This window comes from Leuresthes tenuis, unplaced genomic scaffold (genome assembly GCF_036924035.1).
Source record: "Leuresthes tenuis unplaced genomic scaffold, fLeuTen1.0.hap1 SCAF_14, whole genome shotgun sequence".
In the NCBI taxonomy this organism is placed as follows: domain Eukaryota; kingdom Metazoa; phylum Chordata; class Actinopteri; order Atheriniformes; family Atherinopsidae; genus Leuresthes; species Leuresthes tenuis.
In genome coordinates, this window is record NW_027325368.1 from 7749030 (window position 1) to 7771409 (window position 22380).

At 42.7% G+C, this 22380-nt stretch overlaps 2 protein-coding genes across 4 annotated transcripts in view; one reads left to right on the top strand and one right to left on the bottom strand.

The window, feature by feature from the left end:
- The window catches only part of zfyve9a (zinc finger, FYVE domain containing 9a), a 28906-nt gene extending 24429 nt beyond the window's left edge, over nt 1–4477 (top strand). For both annotated transcript variants that reach the window (XM_072363910.1, XM_072363911.1), the window contains exons 18-19: nt 377–553; nt 1408–4477. In XM_072363910.1, coding sequence (XP_072220011.1) covers nt 377–553; nt 1408–1569 — 339 coding nt within the window. In that variant the 3' untranslated portion in view covers nt 1570–4477. The remainder of the gene's footprint in view (nt 1–376; nt 554–1407) is intronic.
- Nucleotides 4478–4515: 38 nt separating this feature from the next.
- On the bottom strand, nt 4516–22210 carry cc2d1b (coiled-coil and C2 domain containing 1B). 2 transcript variants are annotated; one of them, XM_072363912.1, is made up of 26 exons: nt 22140–22210; nt 21768–21872; nt 21524–21665; nt 20190–20299; nt 18985–19104; nt 18486–18632; nt 16872–17139; nt 14988–15106; nt 14383–14461; nt 12992–13075; nt 12261–12397; nt 11994–12066; nt 11662–11798; nt 11457–11586; nt 10590–10762; nt 10337–10462; nt 9959–10017; nt 9712–9828; nt 8488–8561; nt 8192–8250; nt 8058–8109; nt 7698–7797; nt 6897–6987; nt 6663–6785; nt 6528–6578; nt 4516–6411 (listed from the first exon to the last, which is right to left on the bottom strand). In XM_072363912.1, the coding sequence occupies exons 2-25, from the start codon at nt 21828–21830 to the stop codon at nt 6567–6569; spliced, it is 2595 nt and encodes an 864-aa protein (XP_072220013.1). In that variant the 5' UTR covers nt 21831–21872; nt 22140–22210; the 3' UTR covers nt 4516–6411; nt 6528–6566. The 2 variants fall into 2 exon arrangements, with proteins under 2 accessions (XP_072220013.1, XP_072220014.1); XM_072363913.1 differs by lacking the exons at nt 18985–19104; nt 20190–20299; nt 21524–21665; nt 21768–21872; nt 22140–22210 and adding an exon at nt 18762–18845.
- Nucleotides 22211–22380: the final 170 nt, after the last annotated feature.

A 22380-nucleotide genomic window follows, 5' to 3' on the forward strand; every position in this document is an offset into this window, starting at 1 on the left:
CATTTGCTTTATTGTGTTTTACTGTGTTCTGTTTTATTGATATTATTGTTCTTCTTAGTTATTACTTAGTTTGTGTTAGTTTGGGCTAGTTTTATCAGATTTTATTGTCTTTTGTTGTTATTTACTTACGTTTACGAACGTTATCGTTTCAAATGTGCTCTATAACTGACTTTATAAACTCGACCTTGACCAGCAGGATACCTCCCCGCTATTTACAATGAGAATTCAAGAGCAAAACACAGAGAAACTGATCCATCTGGTGCAGTTCTGAATCCATCCATAGTGTGTTTAACCTGTTCTACAAGTTAAAAAACAAACTGCTGAGCCCCGGTTCACCTGCCTTTACCCCTCCACCTCTTTTCTATGATTCCCTCAGGTGTTCTTCCTCCAGAGCGAAGACCAACCCAACGGCCTGAGCGACCCGGCCGACCACAGCCGGCTGACGGAGAACGTGGCGAGAGCTTTCTGCATGGCTCTGTGTCCACACCTGAAGCTGCTGAAGGAGGATGGCATGGCCAAACTGGGACTGAGGGTCACTCTGGACTCTGACCAGGTAGAGCAGGAAGAGAGGAGGAGGTTTGGTTGGTGTGGTTCTGTTTTTGAGTGGCTTGTGCGCTGCTGGGGGGGGTTGTTTGTTTGATCTAAACCATCCTTTATTACCCATCAGTGTAAACCAGCAGTTTGTGTGTTTGTCCTGGGAGACTTGAGCAGAATTCCTGAAGATGAAAATGTTGCCTCATTCTACTTTAATCGAATCCCACAAGTTCAACTCGGTGAAATATTCAGATTTTAATTTGGGAAAAGGAAAGTTTGTGGTTTGGTCTACGTTAATGTTTCAGCATCTTTTACATGTAAAACCTGTTCATTTCTGATCATTGCCTCATACTTGATAACCAGAAGACTTGCACTCATTTCCTCATCCAGTAATACTTCTTTTGGACAATACAACACACAATAATGATTTTGTGTATTATTATTTATAAATATCACACAACGATGATTTAAAAAAATGGTGCCATCGTGTAATCTTCTGCATCCAAATCCAAATGAGTGACATTATTAGCAGGAAACACAGGTAGATGGGGAGAAACAGAAGCCCCTATTTTGGCCTCCTTCATATTGAAATTTCTGTGGACTTGGATTGAATTTGCTGTCTGGACTGAAAATTGAGAACAGACTCAGTGCAGTGTGTGGTGAGCAGAACTGGTCGGGCTGAAATGAATCAGAAGCCATGTTTGTTACATCAGTCGCAGATTTTCTTTCAGAAAGTCACGTGAAAACTCTTAGTAAATACTGTAAAATCCGACAGCTTTACTCCAGATACTGATCAATGTGTGAGTTTATCACGTTGTCCGTTAAACGGACCGTATGAAGAACCCGATCTAACATGTTAACCTGTCTGCACAGGTGGGTTACCTGGCAGGAAGTAACGGCCAGCCTCTTCTGCCTCAGTATCTGAGTGACCTGGACAGCGCTCTGATTCCCGTCATCCACAGCGGGGCGTGCCAGCTGAGCGAGGGCCCGATGGTCATGGAGCTGGTCTTCTACATCCTCGAGATCATCTCCTAGAAGCCCGACACATCCCACCAACCTGCAGACTGCAGAACATCATCTCACAGCCTGGTCCTCCAACATCTCCCTTCAACCATTTTCACCTCAAAAGAGCCAGAAAACTGTGCCGTGCCAGGCGGGGTAGCATTCCTCAAGTTAAACCTATGCATCTACCCGCCGTCTGTTTTGCTCCAGAGGGATTCTGGGGCCTGAGGAAGCTCTGAGCAGGACACTGTCACCTTCAGCTGGCAGGTGGAGCGACCTCTGGTCATCTCCACAGCTCACACTGCGTCCTTCCTGATACCCACACTTGTGGTGACACGTCTGTTAACTGTAGCATTGAATTTAAACATAAACAGACAAATAACTCCAATCCACAATATGATAGGTTTCAAAATGGCTGATATAAATATTTAAGGGTGGAATGTGCCTCTTAAAGTAAAGCAGTAGTAAAGCAGTGGGAATCAATCGGTGGTCGTATCCATCCTGAAACTGGCTGGTTCAGAGCGTTAGGGCCTGGGCCAACTACATGATTTCCTCAATGTTGGTGTCTTAAAATGGAGAAACACGATCCTTTAGTGCTCGCTCAGTACAATATCTGTTGTGTTAGTCCGACTAAAACTGGACTTTTAAAATGCATGTAAACACATTAGCCGTACGGAAATCGCACTGAATCAAATCGTAGAGGTAAAGACCTGTAAAGCTGTTGTACCGACTGCTCCAAATTGTACCAACCTGCTAACCCTTTGCAACAGAACGGTGTACCGGGAAAGCTAACACGCTGAAAGGGAGCATATTGTCACCACTGTAGCAGAGTTGGACATTTTTCAGTCCATTAATCGATTCCCCTCCTTGAGACTCCCTTAAACGGCGCAGTCGAGCCGTAATTGTAGCTGAACGGAGTTAGCATGTTTCCATGTCAGTCATCCGTCTCACTGAGGGATCTCAGTCTAATCTGAGCCACAGTCGCAGGTCGGCATTCCCGGAGCGGTCGTAAACTTTGGCCGAGATGGGAATCTTTAGGCTGTCAACTTTACTAAATGACCCCGACAGGAAAAGCCACACCCTGTGTACCACCTGGTTGTTAACACAATCCCACAGCCTCAGAGTCCGATGGGATGCGTCTCACGGTGACGGGTGAGTAAAACACCTCAGTTGTGGACTGAGCTCCCACCCTGAGACAGTTTAAAGGCTCATTCATTTCCACTTAAAACTCCAAGTGTGGGTATTTGGACTGACCTGTTGGCTCCTCGGCTTCTTATCGGACGTCACTCTTTATATCACTGTGGCAGCTGGAGGCCCCGAAGCAATGAACTCTGGGTAAAACTTGCCTCTGTGTAGCACGGATGCTGTTACAAGGGAGATGCAGATCCACCGCTGAACGTTTGGATTATATGTTGGAGGGGCGAAGAAAAACTACGGATGATGGCAGGAGGAGGATGAAGGTGCCTCTGTGTGGAGATTTAGATTTTTGCTCAGTGCCTGCAGCAGAGAATCATCAAGGGATGAAAAAAAAATCAAATCTTGGCTTCACTTCTTAAGCTTTACTCATCGATCACCAAATGCTTTACGTCACGGACAAACCGCATCGACTTGTATATATTTTTATAAGCAGAACAATTTCCTCTCCACGCTAAGTGTATCGTCTGTAGCCTTCAGAGATCCCAGTACTAATGAAGTGGCCGTCACCAACGACTCTGACTGATGCCCTGTGACATAACAACGCGTTACGCTGACATTGCAAAACCTGATTATATAAAAACAAACGAAACAAAAAAAAGGTTCTGATGCTTTATGATAAACTCAAAAACAATCTGTACATAAAGCTGTGACAGCAAAAAAAAGGGAAGTCAGTTTTTAACCTTCAGCAGCATCTCATCTTGTTTTTTCCATCGTACGAAGATGTAAAGATATATAAATATATACAGTATAAATATATTAAATTGCAGAAGCAGTGCACTGGATTCTAAGCCATTTACAGAGTTATTTCAGCAGCAGGATAGAAAAAGAAGTGCAGCGTCTGTAAAGATCCGGGGCTGAATGTAACTCACCGCACATTTTCTGCATCCTTCCAAAGCCCCCGAAACCAAGACTTTGCAGAACTCTGCAGATGTGTGTGTGTGAGGGCCTCAGCTGTTAGAGCCAATAAATCTGCAACAATGGACCTGGAGAAGAAATCTACGAATGTATTCCTATTGTTTCTGAACATTGAAGAGAAGAAAATCGCCCCGCCATGTCAGAAAGCTCTCTGTACAGTAACCGTCCTCATCTTGTAACGGAAGCGACGACTCAGAACACGAGAGGTTCTGTCAAAGTGTTTCATGAGAGAGAAAAACAATCTTAGAAAAGTCGGGATCTGACAATCACATGAACATCTGCAGAAGAGCTACGACTTTAAATCGGACCTGTAGTCAAATCTGTTCATTTATGTTTCGAGTGTTTAAGGAGCTCCTGTAGCAAAGTGAAGACTCAGTGAGAGGTCAGAGGTCAGATTACTGTGATTGTACCACAGATGGTGTCGCTCGAATCACTGTGTCCCTAATGTGTGATGTCATCAGTCATGCTTTTAAAAAAAAAAAAAAAAGGAGCATTGTGAAGAGTAGACGGTTTATTTATTTTTACTCCCCGTTTTCCGCTTCTTCTTATTTTTGGCATTATCTGACGTGTGCAATATATCCGAAATCCAAAATACAGAAATATATTTGTGTGACTGAGAAAAGTAGCATTTGTTTTGTTTGAATCTAAAAAGACTGCATGCAGACGGAGGCGAGCGCCGCGCTCGTGCACTTCTGTCATTGACTGGCTTCTCTTTTTTTTTTGTTTTTTTCAAAATTGTTTGAAAATCCCCCAAAAAACTTACTTTTTGTTTTTCTTTACACTACAAATGTCATGAAAATGGTTCTTTATTCCTAAAAAACAAACAAACTGTAGTATATGTAAAATAAAAACTTCTAGAAAACTGAGACGACTTCAGCTTTTTATTTCAAACAGTGAAATTAAAACAGGGTATTTATTGGTACATTTAAGCACGATCAGCATATTCAGTCAATTTAAAAGTCTCGATCCTGTTACACGTTATTTTTGGATAGAAACATGACATCATTGATTCTCTGTAAACATGATCCGAACATTAGAAAATGAAATGAAGAGTAACTCTGTTTTAACCATCTGAGGCTAAAAGTTGCATCAGAAACCAAACGATGTGTTTTCTTTCTGCCCAGAGAGACCGAAACCAACGGAAATGTCGTGACCAGAGACCGACGAGTGTGGATCTAAAACCTGTGAAAGTTGGGATTCACACGCTTGGCTCAGTATGTTTAAAGGGTCAGTTCACTCAAACACATTTTCTTGTTGCTTCATCGCTTGATTTTGTTTGTTTTGTGAGCAGCAAAAAGCTGCAAAACACTGTAAAAGCTGTAAGTCGCTCCCCCAAAGTTGTTACTTTAACCAGTTTTTAAAGTCACGACCCCTGACCCCTCCTGAAGACACTTGTGCGCGCACAGTTTTTCCACAAAGACACTTACAGGTAGTTAACTGTGAGGTTGAGGAGCTGCTGAGAGCACGAGTCTCCCTGTGATGTCAAAAACTTTTCAGTTTTCTCCTGTGACGTCCCCGCCAAATATCTTTGTCTAATTTGAGTGAACTGGCCCTTTAAAACACTTCAGTCTCCATCCCATGAGAAGACTGATGCATAGTCTAAAATATCTTCACACATTCTTGCAGAGAATTAGATGAGACTGATAACTTCTCGTTTCAGTAGCTTAATTTTTTACAGAGTACTCGGGAGAGAAACGACGAGCTTCACACAAACAAACCCAAAACTCAACGATTAGGAACATGTAAACATTATGTGCCAATTGTTTTTGCATGCCGTTTGTGGTGTAAATTACGTTAGTAGCTGTCAGTCAGTGAGTTCGATGGGTGCTTGTGGGCGTCTTTCCCAATCTTTATGCTAAGCTAACTGTTTCCTGCAGTCGTCCTTTCTGAAGAAAACAAACATGCAAAAAGTTGAACTATCCCTTTAACTGTATTAAATGAAGGATGCCCAGCTTATCTGCATATATTATGAAGGATTCATCTTTAGATAAAATGAGCATGAACTGAATCTGCAGCTTTGTGTGAACACCTGCAGTTTAGTGCAAACACTTAAGCCCAAGCGAAAGGTGCCAAAAAAAGAGGGAAATGATTCGGTACCTTGTGTAGCATCATTATTTCTTGGCTTACTCCTGTAAAACATCTGTGAAGGCGCTGATGCATCTGCCCCGTGTTTCCACACTGAACTCCAGATCAGCTGTGAGGAAACAGTGAAAGCTCCCAGCAGCCTACGGTGCATATATTCCACATGTACTGTATATATACTGAACCTCTCGTGTCACTGTAACAGGTTTGGCAGCTAAAGGCGACTTCAGATATGCAGGATTTTACAGCAACTTTGATTACTTTGGTATTAGTGCATAGGTGCAGTTCTAGATACCAGAGCTGTATAACAGGAAGAATATTTACAAATTCTTTGATATATTATATTATCTAAAGTTATGTCAGGCAGCAGGATCAGGGAAGCTCGACACTGAGCCCGCCATCGTTAGCGGAAAACACGCCGCCGTCCTCCAGGAGCCCCACAGATGCAACAGGAAGCTTCAGCTTCTGCCCGATGCATCATAATGATCCCACAGAGAGCTCCTCAGACCGGACTGAGGCGAAGGCTTGAAGTGAAATGTCTCCTCCTGGTGGACAGCCGTGTGAAAGGGGCTCGTGTGTCGTGCAAATGTGCAAAAGTTTTAATAAATCAAAGACTGGTTTAGTCCTCAACAGAAATCTTCCCCTCCTCCTCCTCCTCTTGAGTGTTTTTGATTGACTCATCTGCGAGAGAAAGACATGTCCAAAAGTCCTCAAACAAAGCAAATGGTTACATTTTAAAGATGCTAAACTGCTGCTTACGTGAAATAATATCGCAAACATCAACAGAACAAAATTACCTTTATCTTGTGATTCGTCTTAAATTTGGCAGAAGCACCTTAAATGAGACCCTTGAGGACAAAAATTAATGAAAGTCAGACAGACACACGTTAACATCAAGGAAAATGGCGAAGTCTGTGCGTATCTCAGGTCACCTGTGACGAGTCGATCACCAGCCAGCGCTCCGTGCTCGTCTGCACGTCCTGACCGCTCAGAGGCTCCCGCAGTCGCACCTTCGCCTCGACGCGGCCTCCTGTGTGTTTACGGCCGTCCATCACCTGCCAGGTCAGACACCAGGATGTCACATGCACATACTTTCTATGATTTACCAACTCTGCTGTCGTTGAGGCACGTTTCTTCTTGTCTTTATCAAACTAAATGACGCTGACCTCTACGATCTCCCTGATTTCGCTCTGCGACTCCAGTTTGTCCAGCTTCACCAGGGCCGTCCCGATCGGCTTGTCGCTCCGCAGGAAACCGCTGTGAGAAGGAGATCGGGACACAAAGCTTTGGCTCTCTCTCTGACACTGAACATATTTGGAGATCAACAGGTGTTTTTCACTTTAATCTGTAAAACCGGACGACGTTTCACACACAACCGGCTCCCAGATTCAGAGTTCTGCTGCACGTCAAAGCTTTCGGCTCATGTTTCCTGCTGCATTTTTACTGAATTCCTTTTGATCAGAGTTGATTTTGGCCCTTGATTTGACCCTCTATGGGCACCAGCACAAGAGGACACAGCTCGTCAGAGTAGAACATGGCGGTAATTAGTACGTTATACAACGAGGGAAACCGGGCGACTGCATAGATTTCAACAAAAGGGTAAAAAACGTCAAAATGATCCTCAGTTTCTTCACTCTACATCGACAGGTTCTTGTTCAATAGGTGCTCATAAAAAGAAAAAAAAAAAAAGCTCTTGGCCTCATCAGAGGGAGCTCCTTTATCTGAAAAAGAGACGCCAACGCACCAGACGTGCCCAACAGCTGATTGGTTAAAAGGTCTTTTGATACTTTGGCCTCGATCGTCATAGGCTGAGCTTTGTCCATCAGAGTGGACATTAAGTAACTGGACTAATTTGACAAATGTCAATTTAAGGACTTTGACCATTTATTACTTGTCACGCTGAGCTGTGACACAACATCTCCAGTCACTTTCAGATCCTGGTTGGAGGCTGTTCACGTGCCACCCACCCTTTGTGCAGCAGCTCCAGTTTGAGGCCTTTAGACGTCACCGCCCTCCTGAAACCGCGGTGGTTGCGGTTTATCGTCAGCGTGAAGCTCTGGCTGTATTCTGGTAAAACCCCACACAAAGACAACATGTTGAGCAAAGAGTTGACTCTCGTTCAGCAGATCAAGCATTGTGGACATAATTTCTCCTAAAAAACATGAAATAAACTTTTAATAAGTCAGACCTCATTTGTGTTTCTACAAACAAGATTAATTTCAGTCATTCAGAAAAGGAGGAAGAAAATATCTGAAAAAGAGCTTTAAAAACATCTGCGATGATGGAGCGAAACAACAAAGGCACCAACAGGCAGCAGGTGGTCTGACCTGGGGAGTTGGTGTTCTTTATGACGGCTGTTTTATGTCTTTGCGGCTGCTCCTGGTGGCAACAAAAACACAAACCTGTCAGTGGTCTGAATGATGTTGTGAAGATGAAACCAGCTGCAGTTTCAGGGTCTTACCGTGCTGGGGTAGGGGAATTCAAACTTGATGTAGGCATCCAGGTCGTTTGATTGGATTCCTAAAAGGAAGAAGAGGAAGTTTGTCACCGAGCATAAAAAACAGCATGTTAAACAGTTTTAGAGCTACTTAAAAAGCAGAGAACAATGAAATTACATACTTTATTACACATATTTATGATTCATGGCCTGAAAACTGGATTTAAGGTTTAAAATACAGCTCATCAAAGTATTCAAAACTAAGAATGTACACATGCTGCTGTAGCACAGCTCTGGTGTGAGTAAATAGAGCTTTTTACCACTTGGAGCAGGAAGATTCATCCCTTTCACAATGATAACAACCATGTCGGTGCTGCTCAGCTCTGGAAATATTCTGGAAGGCAGGGAAAGAAACAAGACAATCATTTATCAACCAAACAGCACAGAACCGCCTCTCCAAAGCTGAGTTCTCAGCAAAGTTCTCATAAGTGCTTCATGACATAAAAACCTCATCTGCAAAGTGAGGAAGCAGCTGCAGTGAAACTGTCAACCAATCATGACACGAGTAGCTGAGAAGCCATTTAAAGTCAGTCAATCAGCCTTGTGCTGCTTCTCAACTGATGCGTTCCTCTCATGGACGTCGTCCTGTGCTGCTTATCCGTCCACACCAGGCAGTCTTAATCTAGAGCCATCAGCCTCTTTCAGATCAGGACTGCTGCTTCTCTGCATTCAGGAATCTGCTCTCAGATGATCCTTCTGAGAATCCAGCTGCTCCAACAACCTTCATTCAGATGTAGGTGTGACACCGAAGCTCAAACCCATCCATACCGCACAGTCGATACATCACTTGCATTTGACCGTTTCAACTTGAGACGCCGCAGGTGAAAAGAGGAACTTAATCTGTAGCCTAAAGCAATCGCCACGTTTAAACGAGTTCAGTTGAGTTTTGGGCCAAAATACACATGCAAAAATATGCTTTAATCAGATTCCACCCATCCTGATAATACCAGTTTGAAAACGTTTAGTTCAGAAATCAGGAGTCAAATGTTCTTAAAGATGGGATTTTAAGTGTTGAGTCTCATCACTTCATTAATATAAAACAGATTTTTTCTAATTAACAGCCAAATAAAACGGATTTTAGCAGTGTGTGTTTGGAAATAGCAACAACATTCATAATAATGAAGCACGTGAATGTAATAAGAGGAGATTCAATGTGTTAAAAAACTAATAGAAAAGAGTTTTGATTTACACTTTAAAAATACATTTTCAATAAAAAAAAACTCACAGCTTTACTTGTTACCAATTTGACTATTTCAACACTTTCCTTGCTGTAAATAAATCAAAACATCAACTTTCCATATGAAAATAACCCTTCATACAGTTAAATGTTGTGTATTCTGGAAAAAAAAGTAAACCAGCCCAAAATGACCGAACTGGCAGTGATGAGGCAGTTATTTTAGCTTATAACTAACGAATAAGGACTTGTTAGGATTAAATCAAATGTCTTATTGGTGAAAGACATCAAACAAACAAAAAAGTCCCACCTTACAGTGCGAAATGATCTCTCCTCGAAGTGATGCTTGGGTGGGGGCAGACCCCTGGACTGAGCCAGCTTCAGGACCTCCACACTCTTCTTACAGCTTTCTGCCATTTTCTCAAACCTGAAACAAACGTTCGAGGACCAGTTTGATGAAGTTGTTCTAAACTCGGCGATCCAATGAAAAGTGCGAGCCCCTTTAAAGTGACGTGGAATTAAAAATTAACTTGTGGTGGAAGAGCGAGGACGCTTACTTTGTTGTTTCGGCCACGTTCCCCAGGTGCGTGAACTGCTTGGAATAAGTCAGGCACTTCTAAAGGGAAAAGTTAAGAGGACATCTTTACACATCGTTGTCTTCACAGCCGGAGAAATAACAGAAAATAATTGTGTTTGGCTTCAGAATGAATTCATCAGGGAGCAGAAAACGTTCCTCTGAACAAACCGATGGTTTGTATGAATGTTTCAAGTTTCCTATTTGTGCAAAATAATGAGTGTAAAACAACTTTAAAAAGCACAAAACTCCATTTATTCAAAGCCATCTAATCTAAAGTGGGATCTGATACAGTGCAAATGTGATGTGTGTCGAACGCTCACTTCCATCCTGATAATAAGCTGTAAGTCTGCAGTTTTACCTCATGCTGCTCCTTCAGGATCTTTGCCAGTTGTGTGTAAACCTGCTCCGCTTTCTCCGAAATCTGCACGTCGCTGTGATGAACCAGGATGAAGTCGTCCTCTTCATCGCCGGGGGGCGACGGCATCTTCAGGCACAGCACAAAGAAAGTTGAAGTTTGACCACCGTTTGTCAGGATTTCTAACCTATGAATCTCTCCCTTTCACATATCAGAAATAAGAAAATCGTGATGAGCCTTCCAGCCGCCTGCTCACCCTGCTGATGTCCACCGTTTTTCCGCCGCGCGCCGCCTCGATCATGGGGTCCAGGCCCTTGGCAGTGCGGAGGAAAACCTTCGCCTGCTCCATGTCGTTCTTCTGCTTCGCCTGCAGAGCCGCCTTCATGTACTGCTTCTTCCGACTCTCCAGTAGCTCCAGCTGCTGAAGTGCTGGTGTGTGGAGACAAAGAAAAGACGGCCGTCTTCTCTTAAACAGAACAACGCAACTCTGTGTTGAACTGAAATATTCTAGAGATATTCTGGAGGGCTGACATGTGGGAACAAAAATGTCTGCAGCATTTGCTCTGGACATCAGCGGCTCTCTAATAAACTCTCTGGAAGATCAGTGGGTGAGCGGAGTTAGCAGCAGAGTTAGCAGCAGAGTTAGCAGCTGAGTTAGCAGCTGAGCTAAGCGGGTGAGAGTTGCCACCTCATTGTCTTTTCTGCTGACCTATTTGTTGATTTCCATTCGCTACTCAATGGCGGTGGATTCCTTCAGCTACATGCGGCATTGATACGTTATTTTCAATGTTTTGTAAAGGAAAAAAAAGTACTTTCTTCGTTATGTCCTCAGATGGACGCTCCCGTGCACCTCAACAGAAAATGACCTTTTTAAATGGGGTTGCATTTCAACATTGCTCCTAAATACAGAGATTTAGGTAATCTGCGTCACAAGTTTCCCTCTGAATTATAAACAGAATAATAGAACGTGAATATTGTTGGTGTCGTAAAAATGAATGAGAAGATCCTACTGAAAATGAACTTCTGGGACTCGTTTATCTGGCGTTTTGGAGGACGCGTTGGTTGGTTGTTTTTTCGGACAAAGAAGCAACCGATCGACTAAAGTTAAATTACTAAAGCTGACCTGTCGGTGAGAGCTGCTCCCTCTGAGCTGTTCTGTCCGGTGAAGCTGACGGAGACCTTTTTCGAGCCGGACCTGCGGTGGGAACGTCCAGCATGGGCTTCTTTGGCTTTTCTGGAACAGCAAGCTTCGACTACAAGAGACACGTTGTATCAACTACTTATCGACTTAAAACATACATAACATGGCATGTATACTGATAGCCTACCTCTTCCTCTTTCTCCTCATCTTCTTCATCTCCTACTTCAGCAACATCAGTGGAAGCGAGCTTGCTGGCTGTTTCAAGGGCAGCAATGAAGCCCTGCTCAGCTCCTGCCGCCTTCTGACCGGGGATCGGAGGAAAGCCTGAAGAACGAGTGCGAGAGAGGTCACAGGTCAGCGATTTCTGTTGCAGTCGCACAGACTGACTGACTGGCAGCTTATTCGGAGCGTACAGAAACAGCCTGGAACTACAGAGCTGAACACATAATCCAAATCCAATTTCATGGAGCTGAATGTAACGTGGACACAAGCCTGTGATATTCAAAATACGATTCTCACCAGGAGGAACCGGCAGCTCATCAAAGTCCACAGCTTTTCCTGCCTTGTGAGCTCGGATGGCGCTCTGATATTGCTGCAGGAGAGAGGTTAGAAAGGTTTTAACAGCACGTGTTTCCTGTTTTCAGATGCAAAGCCATAATCTCCATAAAAAGCAGCCAATTTCTGTTTTGTTGATGTGAAAACTCCGTAACAGAGTGGGACAAATCTTTTAGTAGCAGAGTTCCCTAAGTGTCGTCACAGACACCAGTCTGAAGTCTCTCCTTTTACCTTAGCGATACGGTCGTGCATTCGGGCCTTGCGGTCATCTCCGCTGGCTTTGGCCTGAGCAGACGCCTCCACGTACTTCGCTCGTCTCTGTTCGAGAGCCTCCAGCACGTCTTTGGGTGCTGATGGAGCAGCGGGGGCTGAAAAGGAAAAAAAAAAGCTTTATCTTCTGAAATTTTACCTTCAAATGCTGTTCAAAGTTTAAAGTGTGTAACTAACTAACAATTATCATCAAGCCTAATGTTTGATCATGAACTAAACGCTTAGATACACTTCATGTGACCTGAAGTTGGACTACTCGAGTTTGCTTACATTTCAACTTAAAATATCACCAAAAAACCCTTAAGATCATTTCACTTATGACAGAAATTAGGTTTCGTTTAGAAACCATTCAGCTTCCGCCTGATGTGCTGCAGATGATGAAAAATATACCAAAGTAGAGCAGAAATCCTTCATTTTCTCTCAAATGCATTCGTACAACAAGCTGTGGATGAATTCTACCAAACAACAATCCAGTGCAAACAGGAGTGAGAGAGTGAATCAGTGCTGTGGAGCCAGTTATGTGTTAAAGCTTAAAAAGTTGTAGGATTGCTCATCTCATCATAGCTTCGGCTGCAAGTAACAATATATCAATAAATGTGCATAACCACGATAACTATTCACTACACGGTGTGTTTTCTTTTCCCTGAAGATGTTCAGAAATATTCTGTACATGGCTGGTAACTGGTCGCTACCTGGAGCTGCTGCAACCGGTTGGGTGACCCGTGTGTTTTGCCCTGAGGAGGATTCGTTCACAGAAGCAGCGCTGCCGCCTGCACCTGCAACATGAAGACATGCGATCTGATACAGACACTGTAAGTTTTAGTTCAAACTGTTTGTTGGCTTAACGTATACAGATGGATGATTGAAGTATCTTTGCAAAGTGTATTTGTCATCCTGGAAGAGATGAAACTGATCTGCAAAGAGTCTTCCCTCTAAAGCAGTGGTTCCCAATCTGGGGGCATCACTGATGCTGGATAAAAACACGGCTGCTTGAGTCTTTACGGAACTGCAGGGAATTAAATAAATATTCAAAGAGTGCAACAAACAGCTCACTGAGGCGTGTCGTGGTTCAAATAAGACACCTCGCTCTACAGTGAGGCCAACAAGTCAGTGCAGGGTCCTGAATCTGACAACATGCAGTCCAAAGAAGCCCTTAATGTGCAAACTGTAGTGCAGAGTTGGACATTTTTTAAAAGGGGAACGACAGCATTGTCCCCTGCAGATGGAGCTGTCAGTAGAGCTGTGTGAAAGTCTTTAGGTTAAACAACAATGTATTCAGGATATTCAGAGGAAACTAATTCGGCTGCTTGGTGGTCATAAGCAACGTCACCTCACAGCAACCAAGTTCCTGGCTTGAATCTTTCTGTGTGGAGTCCATAAACATGCCTTTCAGGTTAATTGGTGATTCTAAATGAAACCCTCGGAGTGAGTGTGAGAGCCGATGGCTGTTTGTCTCTCTGTTGGTCCTGTGATGGACTGGCAACCTCTCCAGGACGTACCCTGTGTCTTGTCGGGATAGAAAATAGATGAAAACTAAGTCTTGTTTTACCAACGTTTACGCCTACTAAGTAGCAAAAAGTCAGTGTTGGTCAGCGCTGGACCGCAACATTTTCAGCCTCAAAATCGTAAAAAAAAAACACGATTCAGTGTCAAAGAAACATTTCCAAGAGTCAAAGGACATACTATTGAACCGGTTCAGCACTATGCAAGCAGCTTTCAGCACGATTTACAAAGAAAAAAGGTTTTCAGAAACATAACACCTGAGTTATTATGGCAGTAACCCAGAGAATGTTGAAAGGATTTCATTCAGCTGACTCCCAAAGACAACTTATGGGAATTGTCAGTCATCATGGGGACCAATCTGCAGTCCTCATGGGCAGGAGGTGATGTTTGAGGGTGAAGACTTGGTTTTAGGGTTAGATTTAGGATCTGTACACATATGCATGTTTTTCTATGGATATGCATGAATGTATTATATATTGCTTGCAAGATTAAAGTTTCAGTTCAGTACAAACACCTCCAGCAGAAAACATGACTTGTTTTTATCTTTAGAAAAATAAAATTAGATTTCTGTGTTACTGACTCTGTCCCGGAGATGGAGGAAGGTCACCGAGGTCGACGGCTTGTCCTTTCTCCAACGCCTCGATCACTGCATCGAACCTCTGCACACAATAAAAAATACAGCCAAAAAACCCAACATAATGATGCTCTTTGTCAGCGTCTGCATCGTTGGCATATTTCACATTCTCCTGAGAGAAATCCTCCAGCAACACGCTCAAAACAGAGCGAACAAATAAGGCAACGCCAACATTTCGATTCTAAACATCACATTAATTTCTCACTGAAACATAAAAACACTGAACTGGGTGAGTCCCACGTAATGAACTGAACATATTATCACATGTCCTGCTTCCAGTTTCAGTATTTAGCTTCTGCTGTTGCACAGATACGTGAAAAATTACATCATTACATTTACAGATGCAATGCAGCTGATATATAAAGTTTCTTTAATGATAAGTACCGTGTTTTACTGGTAAAATGCTAAATAAATATGGTAGTTTAGATGTTAATGCTCCTACTTTAGACTTTAGTTTAGGTTAAACTAAAGTCTTCTGATCTACAGATGAACATATTTCGCTGACACATTCATTTCGGAGAATGAGACGCCGGTATGTAGTTTTAACTCACCTTGCTGGTCTTAAAGAAAAGCTTAGCTTGCTCCATATCACCCTGCTTCTTCGCTGTCAGAGCGGCCACCCTGTATTCTTTCTGCCTCTCCAAAAGCATCGTCTTGGTCGCCTCATTCGCTGTGGATTTCCCAGACAAAACAAGCAACAGTCATCACAGTGAAAGGGCTCATTCATCTCATATTGTGAAGCTAGAAGACACCCACTTTCACCTCAGCCATTAAAATTAGTCTTCCTCCAATCAAAAACCAATAGGCTGAATAGAATAAACTCAGAGAAGTATGTGGTCGATTATAGAAAGTTTAGTGGAGAATCGAATAAAAGAAGTTTGAGATTTAATTACTTTGTGGACAGTTGTTTTCGTATCATAACAGATAATGAACCAACACTGAATTCAGTATTTGATAGTTTAGGTTTTAATGTGCTGGTTATTTTAGATTAGACATGAAATAATTTCGACACAAACCTCTAGGTTAAAGAATTGGGACCACAGGATTGATACAAAAAAAATAATAATAACTGCTCTCTGGTGGCCAAAATAATCAGGCAAGTACACACGGCTCAACAGCATCGAGGTCCAGAAACGGAGCAGCTTTTAATTCATGCTAATCGTGCCCTGCTCCTTCTGTAAGCGTGTGCGCCCTCAAGCTTTCTACCAACACACCTTCGCAGTGTTGAATCTGCAGTTCTGATTTCTGTCGGTGTGCAGGAGAAAAGATTAAAAAGATGCTGCCGTACGGCTTTTTAATACCACACCAAACGAGTGCGAGTGCTCAGATCTGCATCTCGGGCGCAAAACTTATCCTACATCATAGAAAGAAAAAAAAAATGCTCCTTTTATCTATCCTAAAGGACATTATAATATGCTGCTGTCTCTTTTGGGAATCAGCTGCCCCCCCCTCCCCTTTAAATCTGGACCATTCTGTCATATTAATGACTATATTATTCTGTGAACAGTGCGTTTTGCTGCCTTATTTCTGCTGACCTCAGCTACTGCCTTTGTTGGCCAGGACACACTGGGGGAAAAAGAGGATTTTAAACCTTCTATTTCCTGGTTAAATAAAGTAAAGAAAATGACTAATTCACAGTATAGACAAACAAAGTGTAAAAAAAATGAGTCGGATGGCTTTCGGACAACAACCATCTTAATCTTTGGATATTAATAACCAACTCGTAGTTTCCCCAACATCGATAATCAGTCAACCGCCACAAAAACAACGTTTCTTTTCTGTAGCACTCGACTGAAAAATCAGGATGTTCCTCATCCCAACAATAAAACCTGGAGAAAGCAACGGCACCCCTGAAATAAGAGGAGCATACCATCTTTGGACAAAACCAGGGGGTTCTGTAAGATCTGGCAATTATTCTTTGTATGAACTTGTGTGAACGTGTCCGTTTCCTTCTTTTGAAATGGGCTGCAGGCTGTAACATAAAGGTGCACGTTGTGAGCGAGCTGGAGTTTCCACACAGTCTGCCTCGTATGTAAACACATCGCCGTGTGGGTGATCGTGCTTTTGATTTGGTTAGTTAGTTTTCCTTAATGGAGATTCCAAAACGCAGGTTTTTGTCTCTGGGTTTTTTCTTCATATGACATAAAAGCGAATTATTCATATGTAAACCACATTTTTTTTGGAAAACTAGAGAACGAACGTCAAGTATCCCTGATACGTAGTTTCTCTGAATCTCTACAAAAAAACGTGGAGACAACGCGCATCAAAACAGACACAATAGTGACATTAATAAGGAATAAATCAACTTGAAATGAACTGGGTAGAGCCATTAAGCGTTTAATAAATAGCTCTGAGTGTATTGGGTATCCGAGCTGTCTGAGAGGAAGAGGCAACGCACTGATTAAACTGAACATCTTAAATCACTGGAAACGTACCCGTTTGACTGTTCTGCGAGAGGTCGGCAGCCTGCTCAGCTCGCTCCTCTTCACTGCAGGGTGTGATGATCTCGGGCACAGCAGGCGGCGGGGTCGTGACCTCAGGCTGAGAGGGTACAGGGGGAGCAGGTCTTGCCGGGGGAGCAGGTCTTGCCGGGACAGCGGGTCGAGGGGCAGCACTCGGGTCTCCGGTGGCGACAGGTGGCGGGATCTCTGCCTCGTTTACAGGCCTCCCTTTTTTCACAGAAGCCAACATCGACTCCAGTGTCTATAAAGAGCGACAGTAACAGGCAGTAGCGTTAAGATTTGTATGAGATTTCTGAAACGAAGAGCTGTGAAACTACAGCGTGCGTAAATCAAAATGTGATGAAACATCTCAACTAATGTGACTGAGAACTCTTGAAAGATGGTAAACAGAGGGATTTCTTCCTTAAATTAGCTTAAATTCTCTAAATAAGCAAGTCTGAATTAGTCATTTGAACAGAAGAAATGTGAATCAGACGTTTCACTGAGTTGAAACAAACAAACTACGGTGATTCGTGTTGCCAGAAGGTAGTTTAGGCTACATTGTAAGTGGCTATAATTCATCAGAGGAAGTACTTGTCCTTACAAGAAACAAACTATTCACACGATGAAAAAATGTAGAGAGCTCTTCCTTAGGAATTACTTCAATCTCGATGAATATCGTCTCCTATCTGGGAAGAAGCTGGTCAGTTATGTGAGTTTCTCGTTGAAACAGCTGGTGAGTCGCGTTATCTCAGTGAGGTCAAACGCAGTTTACAGAGTGGTTCCCAAACCCCCTAAAGCGCATCAAACCTTCTTTCATAAACCACCTAAAACAAGCAAATTAACTCTTAACTATTAAGTGACTCATTACATGAAGTTGTTTTCCATTTCCTCATTCATGTCCTCTAAATGAAAATCAAAACCAGCAACAGAAACCCGGCGGGCATGATCACGCCCATGAGAAGGAAGAGACGGTTTGTTTCTCGTCTTTTGAGGAATCTGTTATTTTCAGCTCAGATCGGAGAGTTCATTCACCTGAGACACGGTTTCCAAAACAAAGTTTGGAAAATGAGGAGCAGACCTCAGGCTACACCTAAGACTATTAACCATCAACCAATCAGGTAAAAATAACAAAAGTTTACCTTATCACCATCATATTAGAGCGAGTGAGGATCATGAAAACTGAGCCTGAACACCAATTATTTCTAAGACTGCGTATTATGTGGGGAGAAATCAATCTTTTAACAACCTTTAACACTAATTAGAGAGTTGTTTAGTAACAACAACTCTTCATTAATGACTGATTAACAGGTTTTGATTCCCAAACTGAAACAGCATGTATTAGTCCTGCTTGGACTTAAACTTTAGTGCTTAGTCCTGCACTGCTTGGTATTTCAAAGCAATTCAACAGTTACTCTTATTAATCGATAAAGTGTGACTAAACTGGTATTTCCTAAATGCCTCAACAAGTATACAAGGTTGGACAACAAGATCATTTGATAAAAATGATTGTAACATCTGTAAATCCCATCATGACAACTGAAAGAGCTGCTAAATCTGTGGCCTCGACACGTAGGTACACCCTCATCAGGCTGCAGTTTCACCGACCTTCAGGCCGCGGTCATATCTCCTGGCTTTGGACGTCTCCCCTGCAGTCTTGGCGTTCCGCAGGGCTGTCTTGTACATGGCTACTCGCTCCTCCACGGTATGCTGGAGGGTGCCGGGCGCCGCCGATGAGACCTTTACTTCCCGTTGCTTCACGTACAGAAAAAACACCGAAACACAGCCAAGGTGAATATTCACAGTAAACAACTTGTTTCACATTCAGGAACCACATCAGCAGGAATGCAATTAGATGTGCTAGAAAGAATGGGAATAATTTACCTCAAGGGCATCTAGTTAAACCTCAAACGCTTTCAAGTTAACATCTATTGTTTGAATATTAATAATAAACTCGGGAGGCTAATTTTATGTCAGCGTAGGTGGACAAAGACGCCTTCCCTTCCTGTTAGCTCCTGTTACCAGGAATAGACAAAGATTTCTGCCATTTGACACGCATGCTGGCGGTGTCGGTTTCGAGGCTGGCATCGAGCAGCTTGTTTTGTACCTGTGCCACTGGCGACTCTGGTGTTTCAGCTCGAGAAGATTCAGCAGTGGCAGACGACACGGAGGAAACCGTTACCACATCCTCAGCTTCCTCCTCACCCACCACTTCCTGTAGCTCTGCCTGATGGAAAAAGGAGCACATTAGCTGATCAAACAGCCAGTTTTGATCGCCCGGCTACAGAAAGCACTCAGAGAGAGACGAGTTTTCCATTCGTACGTGTCGAATTCTGTTTGATGCTGCAAAACAAAATGCGTAGCTGAGAATGAGACTAGTTCAACTGGATTCATTCAGTCATGAGGACGCCTAGCGTTACATTTACACCTGCTCTGCTGAGCAGTTCTGCTCCTCTTGTACTGGACTGACCACCTTTTGGCTACAAATCACTTTGAAAACAGCGTATATGAAAAATCTAAAGGTTCCTAACAGTTCCAGTCGGACTTTAGCGACACTCATCTAAACGTCTTGGCTATAAGGGGCTTTTAATGATGATTTATTAGTTTTAACTTCCGCTTTTTTCCTGAATATATCTATTTGGCTATTTCCTTTGTATCTTTAACAGATTTCATGTCTCAGGAGAACTCACTTTTATAATCAAAGAGCTGAACCACTGTCGAGTCTTCATTGAGACAAAGATACCAAAAGACACCACTTAAGTTCATTTACACTGGCTCGTTGTGTGCCGTGGACATGTTTTTTAAAACATTGCTGTTAGACCGTCACTGAGCTGTTGAGGGTAACTATGAGTTTATCAGGTGTTGATATATTATGACTCATTCAGCCTCTCGGAGCGGAGTTCAGTGGTTATATACTTAATGTCTGAATAAGACTTCAGTTAGAGTCTAAAACCAGTGCTTTAAAATGTTTGTGTTCAGATTTTCTGTCCTATTGTTTATTAAAAAACAGTCTTAAAGATATTTGTAATTTTGAGCCATACCTTGCGCTGCTTTATAATAATCCTGCTTCACACACATCGATCCATTTATTATCTTTGATTTGATTCAACCTTAAGTGTTTCATGTCTTTATATAAATATAGGGAAATTGCTTTTGGGAATTATTGTGATTAGGAGTAAAACATCCTGAAAGAAATTCTGTAAACTTTATCTTTCCACTGATTTTCTTCTTTTGTCTCTGCTGCTCCTCAAATGTCCTGACATTTAAACTGACATGTCCTGACAGTCTAAAAGTCCAAACCAAAGCACCTACCAACAGATCTTCATCATCTTCAATGTTGTTGTCGTCATCCTCGTCATCCTCATCCACATCTTTCATGCACTCGTCAGCCATTCTTGCGATGTCCTCCATCGGCAGGGGGCCTACGAACACAAACATGATCTCATGTGGTCACGTGATTGACAACAAGAGTCACATGACGCAGTAACGATGATGTCAACCGTGCTGCGTTTGGGCCGGGTGAAATAAAAATGAACCCAACTGCGCAGAAACATGTCGCTGAGGATGTTCAGCAACTAAACTGGATAATAAGGAACCAAACGTCCTGAAAATCAGATCTCTGAAAGGAGGCACAGTGATCTGAGAACATGCCATTTTCTTATAAATTAAAAATGAGGACACTTTAAAGAGAGCTGCAGTGAACAACGCTGCTAATCTGGGAGACGGGAAACACCTTTTACACAGTTTAAATCCACTTTTCTGCTTAATGTCTTGCACACAATTGTAATAATACCCAAACGTTAATGTCTTGGCTCTGCGTTATCAGATTTTCCAGCTCTCAAACACGTCGGTATCGATTTTGGGTTCACCTGAAAGGTTTTAAATTGGTAGAGGCAGAGTACGTCAGGCCAGTTTGAGGAACGTTTAAAACTCAACGTGGCACACGATCATAAATACTGCTCATTTTTCCACTTAACAGGGACTGTCGTAGGGTTTATTTAAATCAAATCCCTCAGCAGAAATAAAAAGTGTGGCCAAAGGAAATGACAAAGAGACACGTGAACAGGTGAAAAACAAATGCAATGTTGTGATCTCAGTCAGGTATGCAGTGTGCACACTGATCAGCCACAAACTAAAACCACTCACAGATTAAATTAATATTTATCACCTTGTTGAGCTGCAGTTTTCCAGGCTTTCCTGCAGATGTTCCCTTAACACATCATCCACCTATATATTGAAGCAAACAGTGCTGTTTTAGCGACACAAAGGCGGTCTGAGCAATAAAAGGAAGGTGGTTTTGAGGACATGGCTGATTGGAGTGTTGGACAAACACCTGTTTCAAGGTTGTCAAAGGTAGCAGTTAGATTAGTTTAAAATAAACAAATATACAGAGCGACGGTGACAGAGCAGAGATAAAAAGCACATTACAAATTAAAAAAACAATGGATTGCAAGTCAGGAAGCAGGAAATGAAACACAGAGTAATAATTGGTGTAAATGGCACCTGACAAACGACAATTGTAGTTTTGCGTCTTTTTCAGACGTTGGAGCTTTTAGTGAGGCCCATAATAGATCTCTGTCCAGTGTTTCATGATGTTATTACCCGTCAGTGTTCACAAAACTTTTAATCCTAAGCATTACACTCACTCTTCCCCTTCTGCTTGGCTCTCCCTCCAGCAGCTTTATTTCCAGTGATAGCAGCAAGTTCCTCCTCCAGGTCCGGGTCGTCCAGATTCTCCTCAATTCCCATCATCATCTCCTCAGGGCTCAGGTCTACAAACAGACCCATCTAAAAGCACATATTCGATGTTCAAATTTGCCACCCTGATAGCAGCTATGGTAGAAAAGCAGACGTTACCTAACATAAGTTTGTCCTTAGAGTTGTTGTTACCTGCTTGGCTGCAGCAGCGCCCTGTCCTTTGGGCATCGGTGCCCTCTTCTTTTTACCAAACATGCTGGTTACGGCTGCCGAACAACCCGGTGATCAAAGCTAAGCCTATAAACAAAAACACAACATTAAAAAAAATAACTTCCTGTTGTCTGCAGTCTGGCAGCAGTAATTGAAATCATGTGAGTGGTTGTCAGGTGGTTCCCCAACACTCAGGCTGTCAACGAGCTGGTGTTAGCCAGGCTAGCTGGAAGCTAACCGTGTTTTTCTCCAACTCGAAAAGTTGATTTATGAGCAAGAAGCGCTTTCTCCCCGTCACTGTTAGCGAGTACCTGAAATAGGTTAATATAACGTGAGAAAAACGCGTGTCTTCACCTGCTCCTTCACCACTTCATGAGGTAGTTTTCAGAAGAACAGTTTCGTTTCTGTGCCCTGACATCACTTTTTTTATTACTACGCATGCGCAAAGCGGACAGGATGTCAAACAGTCTTGGGAAGCTCCACAGATGAACCCTCAATCTGGTCTGCCAGGCAGACAGCACTCCGGTGCGTGCTTAATTTAAACGCACACAGGATTTAGCGACATCATTTAGCGTTTGAATAGATTAAAAAACAT